Below are 17,085 nucleotides of genomic sequence, written 5' to 3'. Positions count from 1 at the left end.
CTTTCCCATTAAAATGTGAGCATTAATTTGTATAATGAAATATCACCCACTGCCGTGTTCATTAGCTGTGGCCCCACACTGTACTCCACACTACGTTCCCTACCTAGAAAACTGCGCTTAATTTCACTAATGGATATTTTCCCACTCAATGTTGGAGAGGAAATTAATACTGTAACATTAGCTCTTTAACTTTTTGGAGAAATTTAAATTCACTTCATTCCTTTCAAGCCCGCGTTCGAGAGTCATTAATATGGCATTGTGTTGCACAATGGCCTGGTCCCTGTCGGTAAGCAAGGCCATTGTAGCAGGCTAGCAGGACGTAGCCGCGAGAGGCCTTCTCTTCACCCGCATGGCTGACTGTTTTAAATCAAGGCGAGGAGATTGTTTGGGGTCACCAGCATCAGACAGGGTCTGATTAATGTGGGGGAGAGGGCCAAGTGCTGAGGCGCAATAGAAGGTAGCTCAGATCAGACACGTACGTCATTCAGTTAATGATAGTGTTTAAAGTTGCAATAAGAATACTGTGGGAAGGGGGGGGGGGGGGGTACAGGCAGCAGCACCTCCAATGTGATCAGTCTGAAAGATTATATATTAATTTATTCATTCATTCACACACTGCTTCATTCATTTATTCACTTATTCATTCATTCACTTATTCATTCATTCATTTGTTGAAGAAGTCAAATTCCAGTAGTTTTTAATTTCTTTATCTTAATTTTTTATTCAGATATTTACATTGAATAAAACAACACTGATTGGTTCTTAATAATTTAAGTCTGTAGAAACTTTAAGTAAACTTCCTGGGTCTGTGCATGATGTACAATTTTTAAAATGTACCATAAGGGCAAAGCCGTTATGACAGGCCTCTGATTGATAACCATGGCTTACACATCTTGCAAACACATCAGGGCTTGTGTAAATTGCTGCATCGACAGACTGTGAGGATTTGAGCCCGTAAACATACACACGTGCGCGCGCACACACACACACACACAGGAGCACGTGCACGCACACATATACAGGTCGCCCCGGTTAGTGGAGTGACTGAGTGAGTTAACGGAGGCTCGGGACGAAGGCCTCTGTTTCCTCTGCGAAGAAATATGGCTCTTCTGGGGACCCTTACCCTCTTTTCAAAGCAGACATAACTCAACCTCCCTCAGCTCGAGACATATTTCCCCACTCTACTCCCTGCTCCCCTGCTATGGGGACATAACAGGGACGGAGCCCAGTCTAAAGTCTAAAGGCTGTGTTCAGCTGACTCACACACTTTGCTCAGAGCTGCCTGTCAAGACGCCTGCCACGTGTAACGTCCCCCCCCCCACCCCACCCCACCCCAATCCTTCAAGTTTCCAGTTCATCAGTGTACACCTTCGCATGTGCTGCAGGCTTCTAGTATGTTGCTACTCCAACTCCTCTTGCAAACCTCCTTGCATTTCGTAATAAAACGTACAACTGCAGACCACAGGCTTCAGGGGGCGTTACAGATGCGTGGAAGGCGGTACGGAGAAGTGGATGCACATTGGCCAGCCTCATCTTCTGGGTGGAGCCCCAATAATCAGCTCCGCCCTTTTAGGCAAGCCCTCCAATGAGGCCCTAATTCCTCACACACGGCCTCTGTGTGCTTCTTATTAAGTGGGGTGAAGACTGTTTTGGTGGTCTGCCTTCTTTGCAAGTGCATACCAAAAAAAAAAAAAAAAAAACAACCATCAATTTCCTGAGCGGAGAGTGATTTCCATTTTAAGTTCGGGAGAGAGTCTGGGGTGCCCTCGTTGCACTTGTTGAGAAGTTTTCTCCCCACCCCCATTTCATTCGTCTCACTCCAGATGGGGTTTAAAGGTAACCAAAGGAACCAAACGCATGAGATTGCTTGAAAGGCATTTATAGGGGCAAAGCATGAACTAGCCAAATATATACTGTTAACTAAGAGGTTACAGATGCGTGGAGATCCCTCACTAAAAGGAACATTTTTTAGGCATTTATTGTACACATAGTTTCCCCTTTCTCTGTTTCATACACACACACACACACACACACACACACACAATTAACTGAAACAAGTAAGGTGAGCTCGCTGTGCTCATCCCAGCTATGCTGTGAGTTAACTAGGCCAGCTGTGCCTGCCAGTAAGTCGTTGCCTTGCTGTGGGCGACTAAAGCAGGCTTGTCTCTGCAGCCATCCAGGCTGCACTGCCCACATCGTTACTCTGGGCATGGCTGAGCTGACCGCCACCTGGTCCAGGCAGGCACCTCGTCCAGGGTGGCCGGCGTGTAACCCGGGCGCGGTCTGGGTCAGAACCCCCCAGAGCCCCATGATCGGGACGTAAGACCAAAATGGCACCTCCAGATCTTGGTGGATCTTACAAAGTAGGTCTTAGCATGCACACGCTAATATAAACAGACATGCACCACCTGTTTTATCAGTAGAGGTGTCCAAATGTTACATGAGCTATAAAGTGCAAACACTTCTCAGTGGTCAAAACACATTCACGTTTTTATGATTTTAGATGATTTTGACTATGTGCTGAAATTATTACAATTTCTCTCTCTCTCTCTCTCTCTCTCTCTCTCTCTCTCTCACACACACACACACACACACACACACACATGCAAACACACACATAGTAATTTTTTCAGCTAACCTGTGTGTATTCTTAGATGAACCTTCAGGTGGTGGGAGGTACGGAAGGATTTGCCACAGTAGGGGCAGTCCTTCATGGCCGAGCCCACACTCCTCTCCCTGTGCTGGGTAGCAGGCGGCTGGGCTGCCCCTGGTGCCTTTGCCATCTCATCCCCAACATCTGTGAGACAGAGAGAAAGTGAGAGAAAAAGTGAGAGAGAGAGAGAGAGAGAGAGAGAGAGAGAGAAACATGGAACTCTATGAGTATTCAGTTTCACTTCAAACCAGCCACATGCCAGCCAGCTTTTCTTCCACTTGTTCATTTCTTTCTTTTCCCTTTTGCCACACAAATCTGCTAACACCACACAAAGTCAAACACATCAATGGGTTCACGCGTGCCACCACCACACCTCCCCCTCCCCGGCCTGACAGAACGCTGACAGTTCAGAAGCTTTACAGGTTGCTTCGGAGACATCACCCCATCTTCCCCCACCCACACCCCGTGCACACGCTCCACCACCACCACCACCACTCCACCATTTTATCCACCCTATCATCGTCTTTACCATGGAGCATATGGCGGATTGTGTCAAAACGAACAATACGGAGAAAGGAAACAGCTATGTCAGCAGCAGCTCCTCGCCTTGTCGTAGCCCCCCCCCCCCACACACACACACACACACGCGCGCGCACGCACACGCGCGGTTTTGACAGGTGATGTCGGCGACGTGGCTGATGGTGGAGGGTGATAACGAAGACCTCGCTCTGATTGAGCTGCTGTCATACCAACGCTCTAAACGTGTCAAGACCAACAAGCCCCCAGTCCCGAAACTATCCGCCGCCGTCGAGTTACGCTACCGCGGGAGACGTCAACGGCGTTGGCCCGCTCAGTTGGCACGGTCGTGACGGCTATGGTGGATCATGACCTCATGAGATCCAAAGGTGGGGGGGGGGGGGGTCAGGTTCCCTAACTGACCAGCCATTGGGAATCTGAAAAGCATGAAGCCTTTCATTCTTTTTTCTTCTGGGTACCATTCAGTTCCAGCACACACACAAACATCCACTCTAACCCCGACCACAGAAGTGCTAATCTAACAGCGGCTGGCCCCATGCCCTGACTTGTCTTGCAGTAGTCATGTGACCCGCAGAGGCTCAAGTAAAGTTTAAAAGGGCACCCCCTCCCTCTTCCACATGATATGGTATGCGAGTGGGGAGAGAGACAGCCTGAATGGAGCAACCCACTTAGACTCCAATTCCTCTCAGTCTTTTCTTCCAGCAATCTTTCTGTGTTTATTTTTTTATTTTTTTATTTTCCACCCTCTTTTAAGAATCAAATGAGATGTAAGAAGTTTGAAGAGAAAGGGTGAAGTCAGCATTCTCTTCCGCTCCTGTGTCTCATCACGTGCCGCTGGTCGACTCCCTTGACTTCGCCTACACACATTACATTGTACCGAGTGGCCCATTTTTTTTTTGATCCAAACATACACACAAGTATCCAAATATATGTATCTACTCTGACCTACTTTGGGCCTGTATCCTGACAAATTAGCCTTAGTGGACAGTTTGGGAGCCTTTTAGTGCACAGTGAAGAAGAGAGGCGAATTCATACAAACACACACACTCACACACATGCACACACACACACATACAAGCACACAAGCCCAAACGGTACAGCTGAGCACCATTAAAAATGGAATTGTAGCAGTCTCTTTTAAAAAAAAAGTGCTCATTTGAAACATTCGAGCAGCCCCAAACTGTGGTGCAGAAGGACTTCTATCCGCAGTCTCGGAGGCTTAACAGTGCAGTTACACACACACAAATACTCAATGTGCTCTACATTCCCAGAATGCTTTATTAATGCATAAATTGTATCACCCTTTTAGTTACCCATGTAATTTTGAAAACACACAAACACACCCACACCCACACACACCAGCACCACAGAACCCATGCACATATACACATGCACATGCATGTGCAAACACACACACACACACACACACACACACACACACACACACACACACACGCAGGCAGCCAGCAGTGCTGTCTTTAATCAGCTGACTGCTCTCCAGCTTTTAATACGGCTGTTCCAATTACTGTAAAAGTCATCCCGTGCCGTATAACCACAAATATTGACAGTTTATTGCACAACACATTTATGACATTTGAAGGTCACCCCATATATTACGGCCCATCCTTCTGCCCAGGGTGTCTGGAACAGAGAGATTCTCGATAACCCACCACCTATAACTATTTTCTCTGTATTGATTTTCCATTTCTCTTCCTCTTTTTTATGCAAAGGAAAAATCTGTAAGAGACACAGTATTAAAATGATTGTCACAAGCCAGGTATAGCCTTCATATATTATCCTGCTAAAACGCAGAAACAATAATTCTCCAGGGAAGCTTTGCAAACACAGAACCACAGTGGTCTTCTTCTCCGTTCTGCTTTATAGATGTTTACTGTCTAAGTAATTACACTTGGAGATAATGAAGTTAGATTCATAATTTATGATTAACTTCTTCACTGAAACCATGTTAAAATCAATCAAACACACTCACATGTCCTTGCTACTAGGAGCAGATTAGTTGACTACAAGCAACAGTCTAGTAACCTCTGGAAACATCCAGGTTCGCCACCGTGATGAATCCAAATGGCATTGGCTCCTTTTGAGTGCGCGGTCTGGCCCGGAGCTGAAGGTGAGGCGTGTATTGTGACTATGAGGTGGGGGTGTGTGGAGGTTCGGGTCTGGCAGTAATGGGTTCTACTGGACCCACGCTAGTGGTGGCGCATTACAGCAATCTGGAACAAAGGGCTGGGCGCCGACCAAGGGCCAGTGGCACGAGCCATCTGGGAGGAGGAGGAGCATCAGTCACTCACCCTGCTGTCTGCATCTCTCACGCGTATGCACACACACACACACACACACACACACACAAATGTGCAAGCGACGCACAAGCACTCTGACTGTTCACCAGTTGCCACCAGGGTGTGTATGTGTTTACTGTAAAAGATGATATGTATGTGCATTTGCAACTGTGTGTGTGTGTGTGTGTGTGTGTGTGTGTGTGTGTGTGTGTGTGTGTGTGTGTGTGTGTGTGTGTACATCCTCTGGAGTCACTCCAGATGGACCACACCCTGTTCCCATTAATGAAAGGAAAGACAACAAAAACAATGAGAGTCTCTGCCTTCCCTTCTTAATGGTGCTCTCCCAATCACACTCGTCACACCAAATCAGCCACTCCTGCGGTTTTGATTACTCCAATATCACTTTCAGGAAATAAAAAAAAAATAATAAGGCAATCATGAAAAAAACAACACACACACACACACCACACACAAGATGTCTCCCGTCTCCATTACAGTAATGTGTCACGTGTCTCAGTCAGAGCCACTGACCCCACTCCTAAAGCACCCAGAGCAGTCCAGCAGAAGAAAATGGTACAGAAATGTTTGTATTTAGCAAGAGAGGAGAGAGCAAGGAGAGAGAGAGAGAGAGTGAGAGAGAGAGAGACAGAAAGAGAGAGAGAGAGTGAGAGAGAGAGGTAAATGTGATGACATCATTTGAAAGGCATTAGGCTTTTAAAAATGCACCCTGGGGGAGCTGATTTCCTTATGCCAGAGCAACACAACACCATCCGGCTGATCCGGGCGCTACACTCTCCTTTGATTTGGACCTGTGCCATCTTTGTGAACGGGCTGGTTGAAGCGAGTTAATCAATTTGAGGTTTAGTTACACTGCTGAGGCTAGCATTCTACCAACTGCGAGAAAGTAATCGGAACTCGGCAGAATTTATTAACCAAACACCAATTATCATTAAACACCACTGCATTATCCCTACTTTTACTACCTGACAAGGACTACTTAATGAAATTTTAGATTAAAGTTATTTAGCCCGCTGATTTATAACGGTCGAAACTCCTAAGGCAGCCCCATGGTGCAGATGCTAACCAAGGCAGGCTTTTTTTTTTTTTTAAGGTGTACACCAGGGACCCAAAACCCTCCACGGTATCACGACAAGCAAATCTGGCCCAGAACCGGCGCTCAAAACACAGTTGCAGCAGCAGATTCAGGAGTGAAAGGAGCACCTCAGTCCCCAAACCCTGACCCAAGTGTCAAGGAGGAAATACATTCATAAAACAAAATGAAAATTAAGGAAAAAAAAAATCCTTAATTCAAAAAGTGTTTACTCCCGCTCTGTTTGTGGGATGAAACAGGCACAAAATGTGTTACATATAAGGCTTGTGGGTAAACAGGGGCACCAGATGTTCTTTGATGTTAATAATGGCATTTATTATTAATATTAATTAGACTGCATTCAGCAATACATTTGGGCCATTTCCAAGTCAATTAAGCAAAATGGCATCCGGGAGATGTTGAAACGACATTTTAAGGCAGGTGTTCAGCGGTCCCCTAATAAAACATTTTTGCAACGACTGAAAAACAACCCATTTCCAGCAGATTCTCTGTTCTTTGTCTGCAGGACAGTAGTTTTCTTGCATGGGCATCTTTTAAAACACTCCATTTAGACACGAACGGCATTGCCCTGGAAAACAGCCCTGCTTCCCGGCGTCTCACTAAGCCATTAAACATGTGTTTACATATCTTTTTTTTTTTTTTTTAACTTTGCACCTGCATGCACATGTATTAGATAAAAACAAAAATAAATAATCAATTTAGAAAAAACACAGGCCCAATGCGCTGATATCATTGAAAATATGAAATAACGATGATCATCATTTGTGAACACAGCGGATTAAACCTAGTGTGTGGGTAAAACCTTGCTATCTTCATTCTAAGGAAAGACGTGAAAGGACAAATGAGAACTCGTGCACCAAATGTCATAATGAGAGTGGCCCATGTAGCCAGGAGCACGCACCCCGACCCCCGTACAGCAAATGCCCCTTCCACCGAGCGACCGAACCCCCCCCCCCCAACAATCTAATTACTCTTCACACGGTAGTAATCTCACAGCAGGGAAATTGCCCTGTTGTCTATGTTGTCTAATTCTTAGATCCTATGTATAATGTAGGAACACACATGTTCAGAGAAAGAGAGAGTGAGGAATAAAACAAGAGAGAGAGAGAGAGAGAGAGAGAGAGAATGAGAGAGAGAGAGAGAGAGAGAGAGAGAATGAAAGAGAGCTCCACCCTCGACCCTCAAAAAGGCTCCTGCCATACTACCTCCAGCTAGAGCAGATTTGGCAGAAGGGCCCTGTTTTTTTAAAGCTTGGTGAGACTCAGCCATACAATGGTACATTAACAATCTGTGCATCCATTTATCAGGCGATGCGTTTTTGGACTCTGCGTTTATGGCACAGTGCACTTTTCATCGCCGAAAATTAATGAACATGCCTCCCCTCGCAACGAACATGCACCTGTGCCGCCGCGATGCTAATCACAAACATTTATATTTATTAGCGACGGGCTGAACGAAAGCGGGACTCTACGAGGAGGAGGGAAGACTGTCCTTTTTCTGCTTGGTGAACAGAATGGCACATTTCTCTTTTTCAGAGCACATTTGTTCTGTCTGGCAGTGAAAGGGTAAGGTGAAATTAAGCTTCGAGCATTCTCTCTGTGATTGTAAGGAGTTCGAAATCATTCATAGCTTGGCAAGCCTGACAAAACCCTCTCGACCAACAGCATTCTTCCTGACGCAGGTTAATATGATGCATAAAACACAGCGTTTTCGACGGGAGTCGTTTCTCTCGCTAGGCTCCGGCTCATCGCTCCGTCTTTCTCGCTGAGATCACACATTGCTCCCTCACACCTAAAACCTGACCACTATTTCTCAAGGTCTTCAGAAGTCGCCCTTCCCCAGTGTCATGCCACACGCAGCAGCACGACAACATGACACTGTCTCAGGAGGTCAGAGAGGTGAAAGTGGCAGGACCGTGCAAATGAGGCACATTGACAGTCCGTCTGACCACCGAGCTACACCCCTCCTTCTCTCTTTCCCTCTCTCTCTCTCTCTCTCTCTCTCTCTCTCTCTCTCCATGTCTTTCGCTCTCCAGTGCTCCTCCCTCCCTCCACCAGTGACAGAAGGTGTGCCTCTCCCTCTTAAAAGGCGATGCCTCTGCTGTGCTCGGGGAACAGGACTGGTGCCATAACTTCCCGCCTGGCATCGGCCCATCTTTGTTTTCTCCTCTCGAGTCGCTTTCAAGCTTCAAAGAGCACCAAATTAAAAAAAAAAAAAAAGAAGAAGAAGAAAAAAAGAGTGAAACAGACAGAATGAAAACTGACAAAAATAAATAAATACACAAGTCTTGAACAGAATAAAAAAGAAAAAAAAAAAAAAAGACAGGTTAGCCAGAGAAGAGGCAGTGAGGTCTCACTAACTGTGTTATTCTGCAGGGTGATCACAGTGTGGAAGGGAGTGAGAGAGGGAGGGAGAGAGAGAGGGAGGGAGGGAGGGCTTTGGAGAAGGGGAGCACTCGTGGTCCACCGCTGGCTTGTGCAGCAGGAGAACCGGGCCGCCTCGGCGAGGAGACGTCCTGGGTCCGCGCCTGCCCCGAGGCCAGGGCAGGAGAAGCTCCACCTGCCCAGGACCGGCTGCCTTTAACGCCCGCACATATCCATCGGGTGCCTGCTCTTATTGTTTTTTTCCCCCCTGTTTTTGGCAGGAAGGGAGTGTTTATCATTAGTGAAGCCTGAGCAGGTTCGGCGTGAGGCGGGACGGTGCGATTTCCACGTGCCCCGCCGCGCAGATGGAGGCTGACGGACGCACAGACGCTCCCTGATCTGATTTTAATGCGTCCGTATCTGCGCTTCTCACGTGCTGCCGGCCCGCCGCCGTGAGGAGAAGGTTTCGGGGAGGCTCGAGCAGGAACCCCCGGCCATCAGCCGGCGTCGTGTGCCGCTTAGCCACAAGCACTGCACCTTTAAACTCTTTAAAGGCCGTGGGGCGTGGGTTCACCCGACATTGATTTCCTATTCATTTTTCGAGCCGACCAAATCAACAACAAGTACAACAGGCAATCATAAAGCTGACTTACAAATTCATGTCTACGACACAGGAGCAGTACCTTCCGAAGCCATTACCTTCCCAGAGAAGCCATTAGCTTTCAAAGGCTCCCCTCCCTTTCATCGCTTTAATGTGGATTAAAACAATGCGGGGGTGCTTAGGGAAAATTACCATAAAGGCTATGACCTGATCAATAACGGCATTATGAAGGCAGACATCCAGAGAGCCCTCTGTACCGCCGAGGTGATGAACACCACACGAGGCCTCATTTAACAAGGTCTTCCCTTTAATATGTGGCCTTTACCAAAATCCCTGCTCTTACAGGAGATGCAGTATGTCACCCCCTCCCCTACGCCGCCTGGCCTATAAATTAAGTGGCCAAGGACGTCCCCTGTTTTCACTCGTACATGCGCTTGTCCAGTGTCTCGGAAAATGAAATAAAAAGATTTATCATGCAGCCCCAAACCCAGCGGTATGTCGAGAGGTAGTCGGCCAGAGACACTTTAAACCTGTCTCGAAAAAAACCGCCTCCTCCTCTACCTCCCCACTCTCACCCTCAAGGTTGGCCAATCCATCAAGAATAATGTTAGATATCATTTATTTAACCTGCATTAATCTCACCGGGGTGTCTAAAAGAAGTTTTGCCAGTTTAGACAAGCAGTAAAACAGCTCTGAACACCCTGGTGGGCTGATTCCTGAAAGGAGTGATGATTAATATGTCACAAAGTATCCAGTAGGAATACAGAGAGCGGTTACATAGTAACAGGTTGAGTCCACAGACCTATGCTAACGTGGCTTTGCCACTTCAACCAAACCCAGTGCAAAGTGTTTGTCAGTTTCTATTACTGGCCTTTCTTCTCCCAGCTAAAGGAAAAGTGCATTGTGATCACTGCCGTGCCTTATTTGTGCTCCGCCAGTAAACACTCCCACCCCCTCCGTCACAACCTTTATATGCCCACCCCTCCACCCACCGCCTCCATTCTTTCCCAGTTTACTGAGCGCCACCCCACACACACGTCTGTGAGAGGGAGCCTCCTCCTATCTCCTCCACAGCCGGAATGTTAATTTGTTATGAAGGTCATTGACAGAGAGTAATAATCACCATTGGGGATCTAACAATTTGCCATTTCGGAACATTGCAGCGCAGATGACTCAACTATTAATAGACTGCCCCCCCCCCACCCACCATCACCACCCCGCACCCCCCCCCCCCTTTAATATGACTAAAAACTATTCTGGTGATTCCACAGGCCAGAGAAGGGAGCCTTGTGTCTTTATTCCTCTTCGTCTGTTTTATCTGAGCAGAGATATCTGACATTTGGAGCAAATTAATGTGAACCTAAGCCTAGTGGAAAGTGCTGCATGACAGGATATTGAAAATTAAATCACATTGTTACAGAGCGAAAGGACTGAGATGCCTTGCTGCCCTATCATCTCTTTTTCTGCTCTATCTTTCTCTCTCTCTCTCCATCTCCCTCCCTCCCTCTCTCTCTCTCTCTCCCTCTCTCTCTCTTAAAGACTGTGTTTGTACAATACCACCGACATGCTGACACTTAAGCACGACCCAGGATTCCATTATATGGATCCGATGCACCGAAAATGTTTACAACTAAACAATAACAGTTTATTTCAAAACTCATTTGCTGCCGGCCCCACCGATGCCGGGGCACACAGACACATATGTCTGCGTTTGTCAGGCGAACGAAATCATTCAGACTCTGGCTATTTTTATCAGACAACCTGCCATTTGTTCTTTTTAAGTGATCAGCATTTATGGAAACGCAGCTCAGAAGTCGGGGATCTTTCATCTGCGCAGGCTTGACGTCCCCACACTAATTACGAATTAATCTGAATCTTTATATCTGCAACCAGAGAGGAAACAGGAGAGTGAGAAGGCCACGCCCAGAGAGCTATCACATATATATTTCCTCTTATGTTGGTGCTAGAAGTTGTAGGGAGTGACATAATTGCCCCCCCTTCGCCCCCTGTGAGCAGGACCGGAAGGATTAATAACTGATCATCACTTCAGTCAAGTGCACACTTGGTTCAGGTTCTGGGGAGGAGAGTCACACGGCTTCATGGAGGTTGACCTCACGGTCTGTTAGGGACCGCACGCCAGGAACAGGAGCTGCCCCCATCCCGGGCATACCTGACCCCTCTGTCCGAGGCTCCCTCTAGTGGCCGGGGCCAGACATGCTCCAGCACTGCCCTGAACCTCTGTGCACCTTGACTGCTGTTAACTGCTTGTGGCACGAGCTAAGGAAATGGGTCATTAAATGAAACGAGGCAGGGCCAACCTCCCAGTCTCCCAGACCTGTTTCCAATCAGATAGCTTCCTTTAGCAGGAGCCAGAGTCTCACACAGCATTAGCATCATTAAAGCCACCCCCCCCCCCCCAACCACCGCCTCTCCCTCTATCTCTCCCAGGCTTTCTGAGCACTGCCCCTGCTACTGTGGGGCTGCACTGGTGAAGTGGTGGAGCATTTGAGTAGAGGGCAGACATCTTGACTTGAGTTAAATACTTCAGACGCCGTCCATAAGGGAGATGTGCCAGTAGCCTGTCAGACGCTTGCTTAACAGTACCTCATGTCTCTCTCTCTCTCTCTCTCTCTCTCTCTCTCTCTCTCTCTCTCTCTCTCTCTCTCTCTCTCTATCTCTCTATCTCTCTTGCTCTCGCTCTCTCTCTCTCACACACTCTCTGTCTATCAATCTTTATTGTCTGCATCACCCTTCTATGCACATAGTCTTCCTGGAACTATATGTGTGTGTGTGTGAGATTGTGTGTGTGTGTGTGTGTGTGTGTGTGTGTGTGTGTGTGTGTGTGTGTGTGTGTGTGTGTGTGTGCTCTTATGCAGTGTAGCAAGGCTTTCTGACAAGGCCCTATATTTATACAACCAAAAATAGAATTAGTCCTTGCTGCCAATCAAAGCACAAAATATGTACCAGAGAGACACATTATCTGAGACGTTGGAACTTGACTCACACTTGTTGCCTGCGTGTCTGTATATTCCCCCTTTTCCTTTCATTTTCGGGGGCGAGATAAAAGCGGCGTGCGCGATTCTCACACCTGTCCTACCATGCTTTCCTCTCCACCACGATAAGGGATTTCATTAACGGCAGAACGCACGAGGCTCGGCGAATCGTATTTGCCTGGGCTGTTGTTGTTGCCTCCGCCGATGCCCTAATTTCCTCCTTCCTTTACTCTTGACTGTTAAGTGATCATTATATCAACGGAGTGGAGGGAGCGAGGTTTAAAACGTCGGTCACGTCCGGGATGAAACCTCCGCCGTGCAAGGGGGAGAAGAAACGAAAACGAAGAAGGGAGACTTAAAAAGAGAGGGGAAAAAGGAGGGAAAAAAAACAAAAAAAAAAAAGAGCAGATGAAGTGTGGTAATAGAATGACAGTGGAAGTGAGCGATAGGATCAATGGGGAAAGATCACAGCATTCGGTAATGATTTAAGCGCTCACACTGCTCCCTCTAATAGTCCTTGATGGATAACTGTATGAAAAAGATACATAATTTTTTGACTTGCCATTTACACAGCATTGCACCTGAAAGCCGGCTGGAATAATAGACAGTTTAAAATGTCAGGGAACTAACTAAGAAAGAGAGACGGATCGGCCAGCAGAATCTTAATTAGGAAAACCCAGCTAATGGTCCCGGCACCTCAAGAGGGAGGGAAGAGCGGGAGAGAGTGAGACGGAGAGCAAAATAAGACAGGAGAGTGGAGGGCGGATGGAGGGAAGCGCTCCTCTGAAATGCACAACACCTCCCAGAAATACTTTGGTCCAATTAGCTTAGGCCTCTACTCCTCGTTTGTAGTTCTCTTCTCTGTCTCTGTCGTTCTCCCTCTCTCCTGCTTTCTTCTTCTTCTTCTTCTTCTCCCCTTTTTTTTCCAAAAGGCTGACCAGTCACATTGCAAATATATATCTAGTTGCGAAGCCCATCAAGAATAGGCGCTGTCTGGAAAAGCATGTATGGGATTTACCTATCTATCGGCGAGCAGACCTGGGCGTTGAGCGCCAGCCAGAAGCACATGATTGTGTTAATTAATCTGCCATTGTGAGCGGAGGGAACAGCTGCGGTGGCTCTCGTGCCTGCGTTGTCAAAGCAAAACAATGCCGTGTTAAGCTTCCCCTGCTGAATCTTCCCATTACAAAGCAGCCCCTGCGCAGGGGCAAAATTCATAAAACCGCCAGATCAATTTTTACCAGCACTAATGTCTGACCTTTAAAGGGAAAAGGGTTTTTACATGCTTAATTTCGGCTTGAAATATGGTCAGTTATGTGATACCTAGGATTTAGGCCAATACCTCGGGCTTTGAAAACAAACAGACTGGGGAGGAGAGGGGTGAGGGCTGGGGAGGGAGAGAGAGAGAGAGAGAGAGAGAGAGAGAAGGTGGGTGCTAAAGAGGTCTGATCTCCTAAACAGAGACAAACAGAGGAGCACCAGGATTCACCAGCTGGGCGCTGGTATTTTAAAACAATATGTCTAACGCGATTAGGAGGCAGCCATCGATCTCTGTTATGTGGATTTAATTTACGAAGGGAAGAGAGGGAGCAGGAGGGAGGAGGAGGAGGAGGAGGGAGGAGGAGGGAGGAGGAGGAGGAGGAGGGAGCTGCAGATGAATTCCGCAACAGTTTCCGGATACATCCCTACAAGGCAGGAGAGAGGAAAAACGGTGAAGACCAAGACGTGATGGTGAATAGGGGGCCGAGGCCACAGCGCGGTGATGGCCAACTTATTACAGCCCAGCTGAATCCCTTTCACACTGTATTCTGCCTCTTTGTTATTAAACATACAGAACCTGAATAGATTTTAAGGATAATCTGGTCACACACCATATGTGCCAACTAACAAATCTGAGAAGAAGACGTGGAGGGGGGACAACAAGTATTTAAAATTGTTTTTCAGCTGAGGTCACGCTGTTCATTTTAGAGTTCACTCACAGACTACAGTAATTTCCATTAAGCAGTCTGTTAAAGGGTAACAGATAAACAGATAAATAGGGTGAGATAAATAAATGAGTTGCAGTAAGAGAGAGAGAGAATTTGGTGTGTGTGGTGTGTGTGTGTGTGTGTGTGTGTGTGTGTGTGTGTGTGTGTGTGTGTGTGTCTAAGAGGACTGACTGAAGGCTTTGTGGGCTATTTCAGTCAGGGACTCAGGCAGGGTTAGACAAACACAGAGCTGGAGGGGGAAGATTGTGGCGAGATTCTCTGGAAGCGCCATAGGGGGGAAAGATGCCGCTTTCTTGCGCACCGGTTTCCAGAGAGACAGGGACGCGTCTCGAGGAGCGCACGACGCTCCCTGGCCCCCGACCCACTCTGCAGAGGGAGACCGTCTGTCTAGGCGAAGCCCCTCCAAAAAGCCCACCAAGCGTGCGAAGCATTTAAAGGGAAAAATACCTCCCCGAGCCTAAGTCGCAGTGCTTCTCTCTGTTTAACCAACAGCACCTCGAGTCGAGGAAGAGGACACCTCGTGGCAGGAAAGAAACAGGCACACGCTGGACGACCAGCGGGTCCTCAAAGACGCTCTCACGGCCACTCGGAAGAAATCTGTGTTAAAATGAAGACTGAGGAATATGAGGGAGCCCTAATAGTGTATTAGATGCATCCCTACACACACACACACACACACACACACACACACACACAAACACACACACACACAAACACACACACACACACAAACACACACACACACACACACACACAAACATTTTTATAAGCTAAGGGCAATAAGGTAATAAGACTAAATATATTTCGTTGTAAATGCACTCCTTCTTCTGATAACTTCTTAATATTTTTAATATTAAAAGCAGGCGAGTCTGGGAATGTGCAGGGGCGCTTTGCTTAATTTGCACAAAAGCTCCCGATTACCAGCCGAGCACCTGAGCAGTATCCCGTGTTGCAGCCTGCGCGTGCGCCCGTCCACGTGCGTGTTTGCGTGCGGCGGAGACGAGCCGAAGGAGGATTTTCCGAAGGCTTGCAGATGGAGAATGGTGACATGGTGTGAACATGCGTCTCCGAAGTGTTCGCGCGCTCGCACGTCTCACCTGTCCGCCTGGCAGCGTCACGGAGAGATATCAGCTGTTCCGCTTACCGCTACAGTAAGCATGAGATAAGGGAAAAGACTGCCCGTTAGCGCGCTACGCCACCGCACGCCTCAACGCCGGCCGCCGCAGTTAGGAGGCTTCGGGCAACCTTTTGCCAGCCGCTCGAGCTCGTGCCTCGCGCGGGACGGCCACGTCGAGACGCCGCAGTGTCCTGTTTTGCGCTCTGAGAAGCAGGTTTTCTGCGAGAGAGCTGTCAGAGATGCTTAGAGACAGGATATGTTGACTTAAGATCCATGCCTACACCAACTTTTTTTTTGTGCCTAACTGTGCAGAGCCTCACAGGGAGTAAAAATAAACTTTATGGAAATAGATCCTCATTGACACGGTGCCATGTTCAGGCTGCGAGCAGCTTGAGTCTCATGAACGTAATCCAGAAACGTCCTCCAAACTTTTTTTTTTCCTTTCTCTCTCCCTCCAAAGTTCAAGTTGTTCCTTTCTCATCCCCACTTCCCCTGTTTGCCTCACGAAAAACATGAGCGGGGGGGAAGGGGGGGGAACAAAAAACAAAAAATAAAAAACAAACTGCAGCAACAATGACAGAAAGGTAAAGCCGTGTGTTCTCGGGGAGCCGTCAGATACCCGTGAAATGTGAAGCAGGGGCCGGGGGAGAGAGAGACGGAGAGAGAGGAGGAGGAAACCAGATTTGATGTTCTTTGCTGAATCCTCAGCACTGTGTCTAATAGGAAATACCTGTTCCTGGCGAGGGGAAGTGCTTCCACAGCGCGATTCCGCCTCACCTGCGGCCTGAGCCGGGGGAGGTGGCATTTGGGCTCTTATTCCCCCCGGCGCGGGGCTCACGGAGCTCAGCCATGCTTTAACCGGGCCTGGGGAGCGGTGGGAGCAGGGAAGGGGGTGAGCTGCTCACCCCCCCAACTAAACCTTCAGCCTCCAGAGACCAGAGGCAAAACCTGCGAGAAGGCCGAGGCCCCTCCGCTAGCCGCCGGGCCTTGATGGCGCCGGATGATCCGGACGGCCGTGTCCCGCGTGCCCGAGCCGGACCCTGAGGGGCCCGCGCAGGTTTGTTCTCTTCGGTATCATGTCAGAACAGGTCTGGTGCCAAGCTAAAGGGAAGTGGGGACATTGGGTTACCGTGAAAGGAAGGCTGCAGTAACGTGAGAGCGGAGAAGCTGCTGGCGGAAGCCGCTGAGCGAGCCGCAGAGTATTCCCGCGACTCCGTCGCACCCCGAAACTCAGCGAAAGGCGAAAGAAGGACGTCCACTCTCATCTGGAACGATTAGCGCTCATCGATAAGTGGAAACGATGGATGCTACATCAAGCAGAGGTTTCTGTGTCCGAAGATCTTAAATAATAACCGCTGCTGTTTCAGCGTTAATTTAAAGGAAGGTAAAAAAAAATATGTGAATGATCATGAGAGAGACATTCAG

At 48.0% G+C, this 17,085-nt stretch overlaps 1 protein-coding gene across 4 annotated transcripts in view; it reads right to left on the bottom strand.

The window, feature by feature from the left end:
- znf536 (zinc finger protein 536) overlaps positions 1-17,085 on the bottom strand; it is a 134,484-nt gene that overhangs the window by 56,713 nt on the left and 60,686 nt on the right. For all 4 annotated transcript variants that reach the window (XM_076998140.1, XM_076998149.1, XM_076998119.1 and 1 more), the window contains exon 5: positions 2,639-2,797. In XM_076998140.1, the coding sequence (XP_076854255.1) occupies positions 2,639-2,797 (159 nt within the window). The remainder of the gene's footprint in view (positions 1-2,638; positions 2,798-17,085) is intronic.

This window comes from Brachyhypopomus gauderio, chromosome 1, assembly GCF_052324685.1.
Source record: "Brachyhypopomus gauderio isolate BG-103 chromosome 1, BGAUD_0.2, whole genome shotgun sequence".
NCBI lineage: Eukaryota > Metazoa > Chordata > Actinopteri > Gymnotiformes > Hypopomidae > Brachyhypopomus > Brachyhypopomus gauderio.
This window is presented reverse-complemented; position numbering and strand designations above follow the sequence as displayed.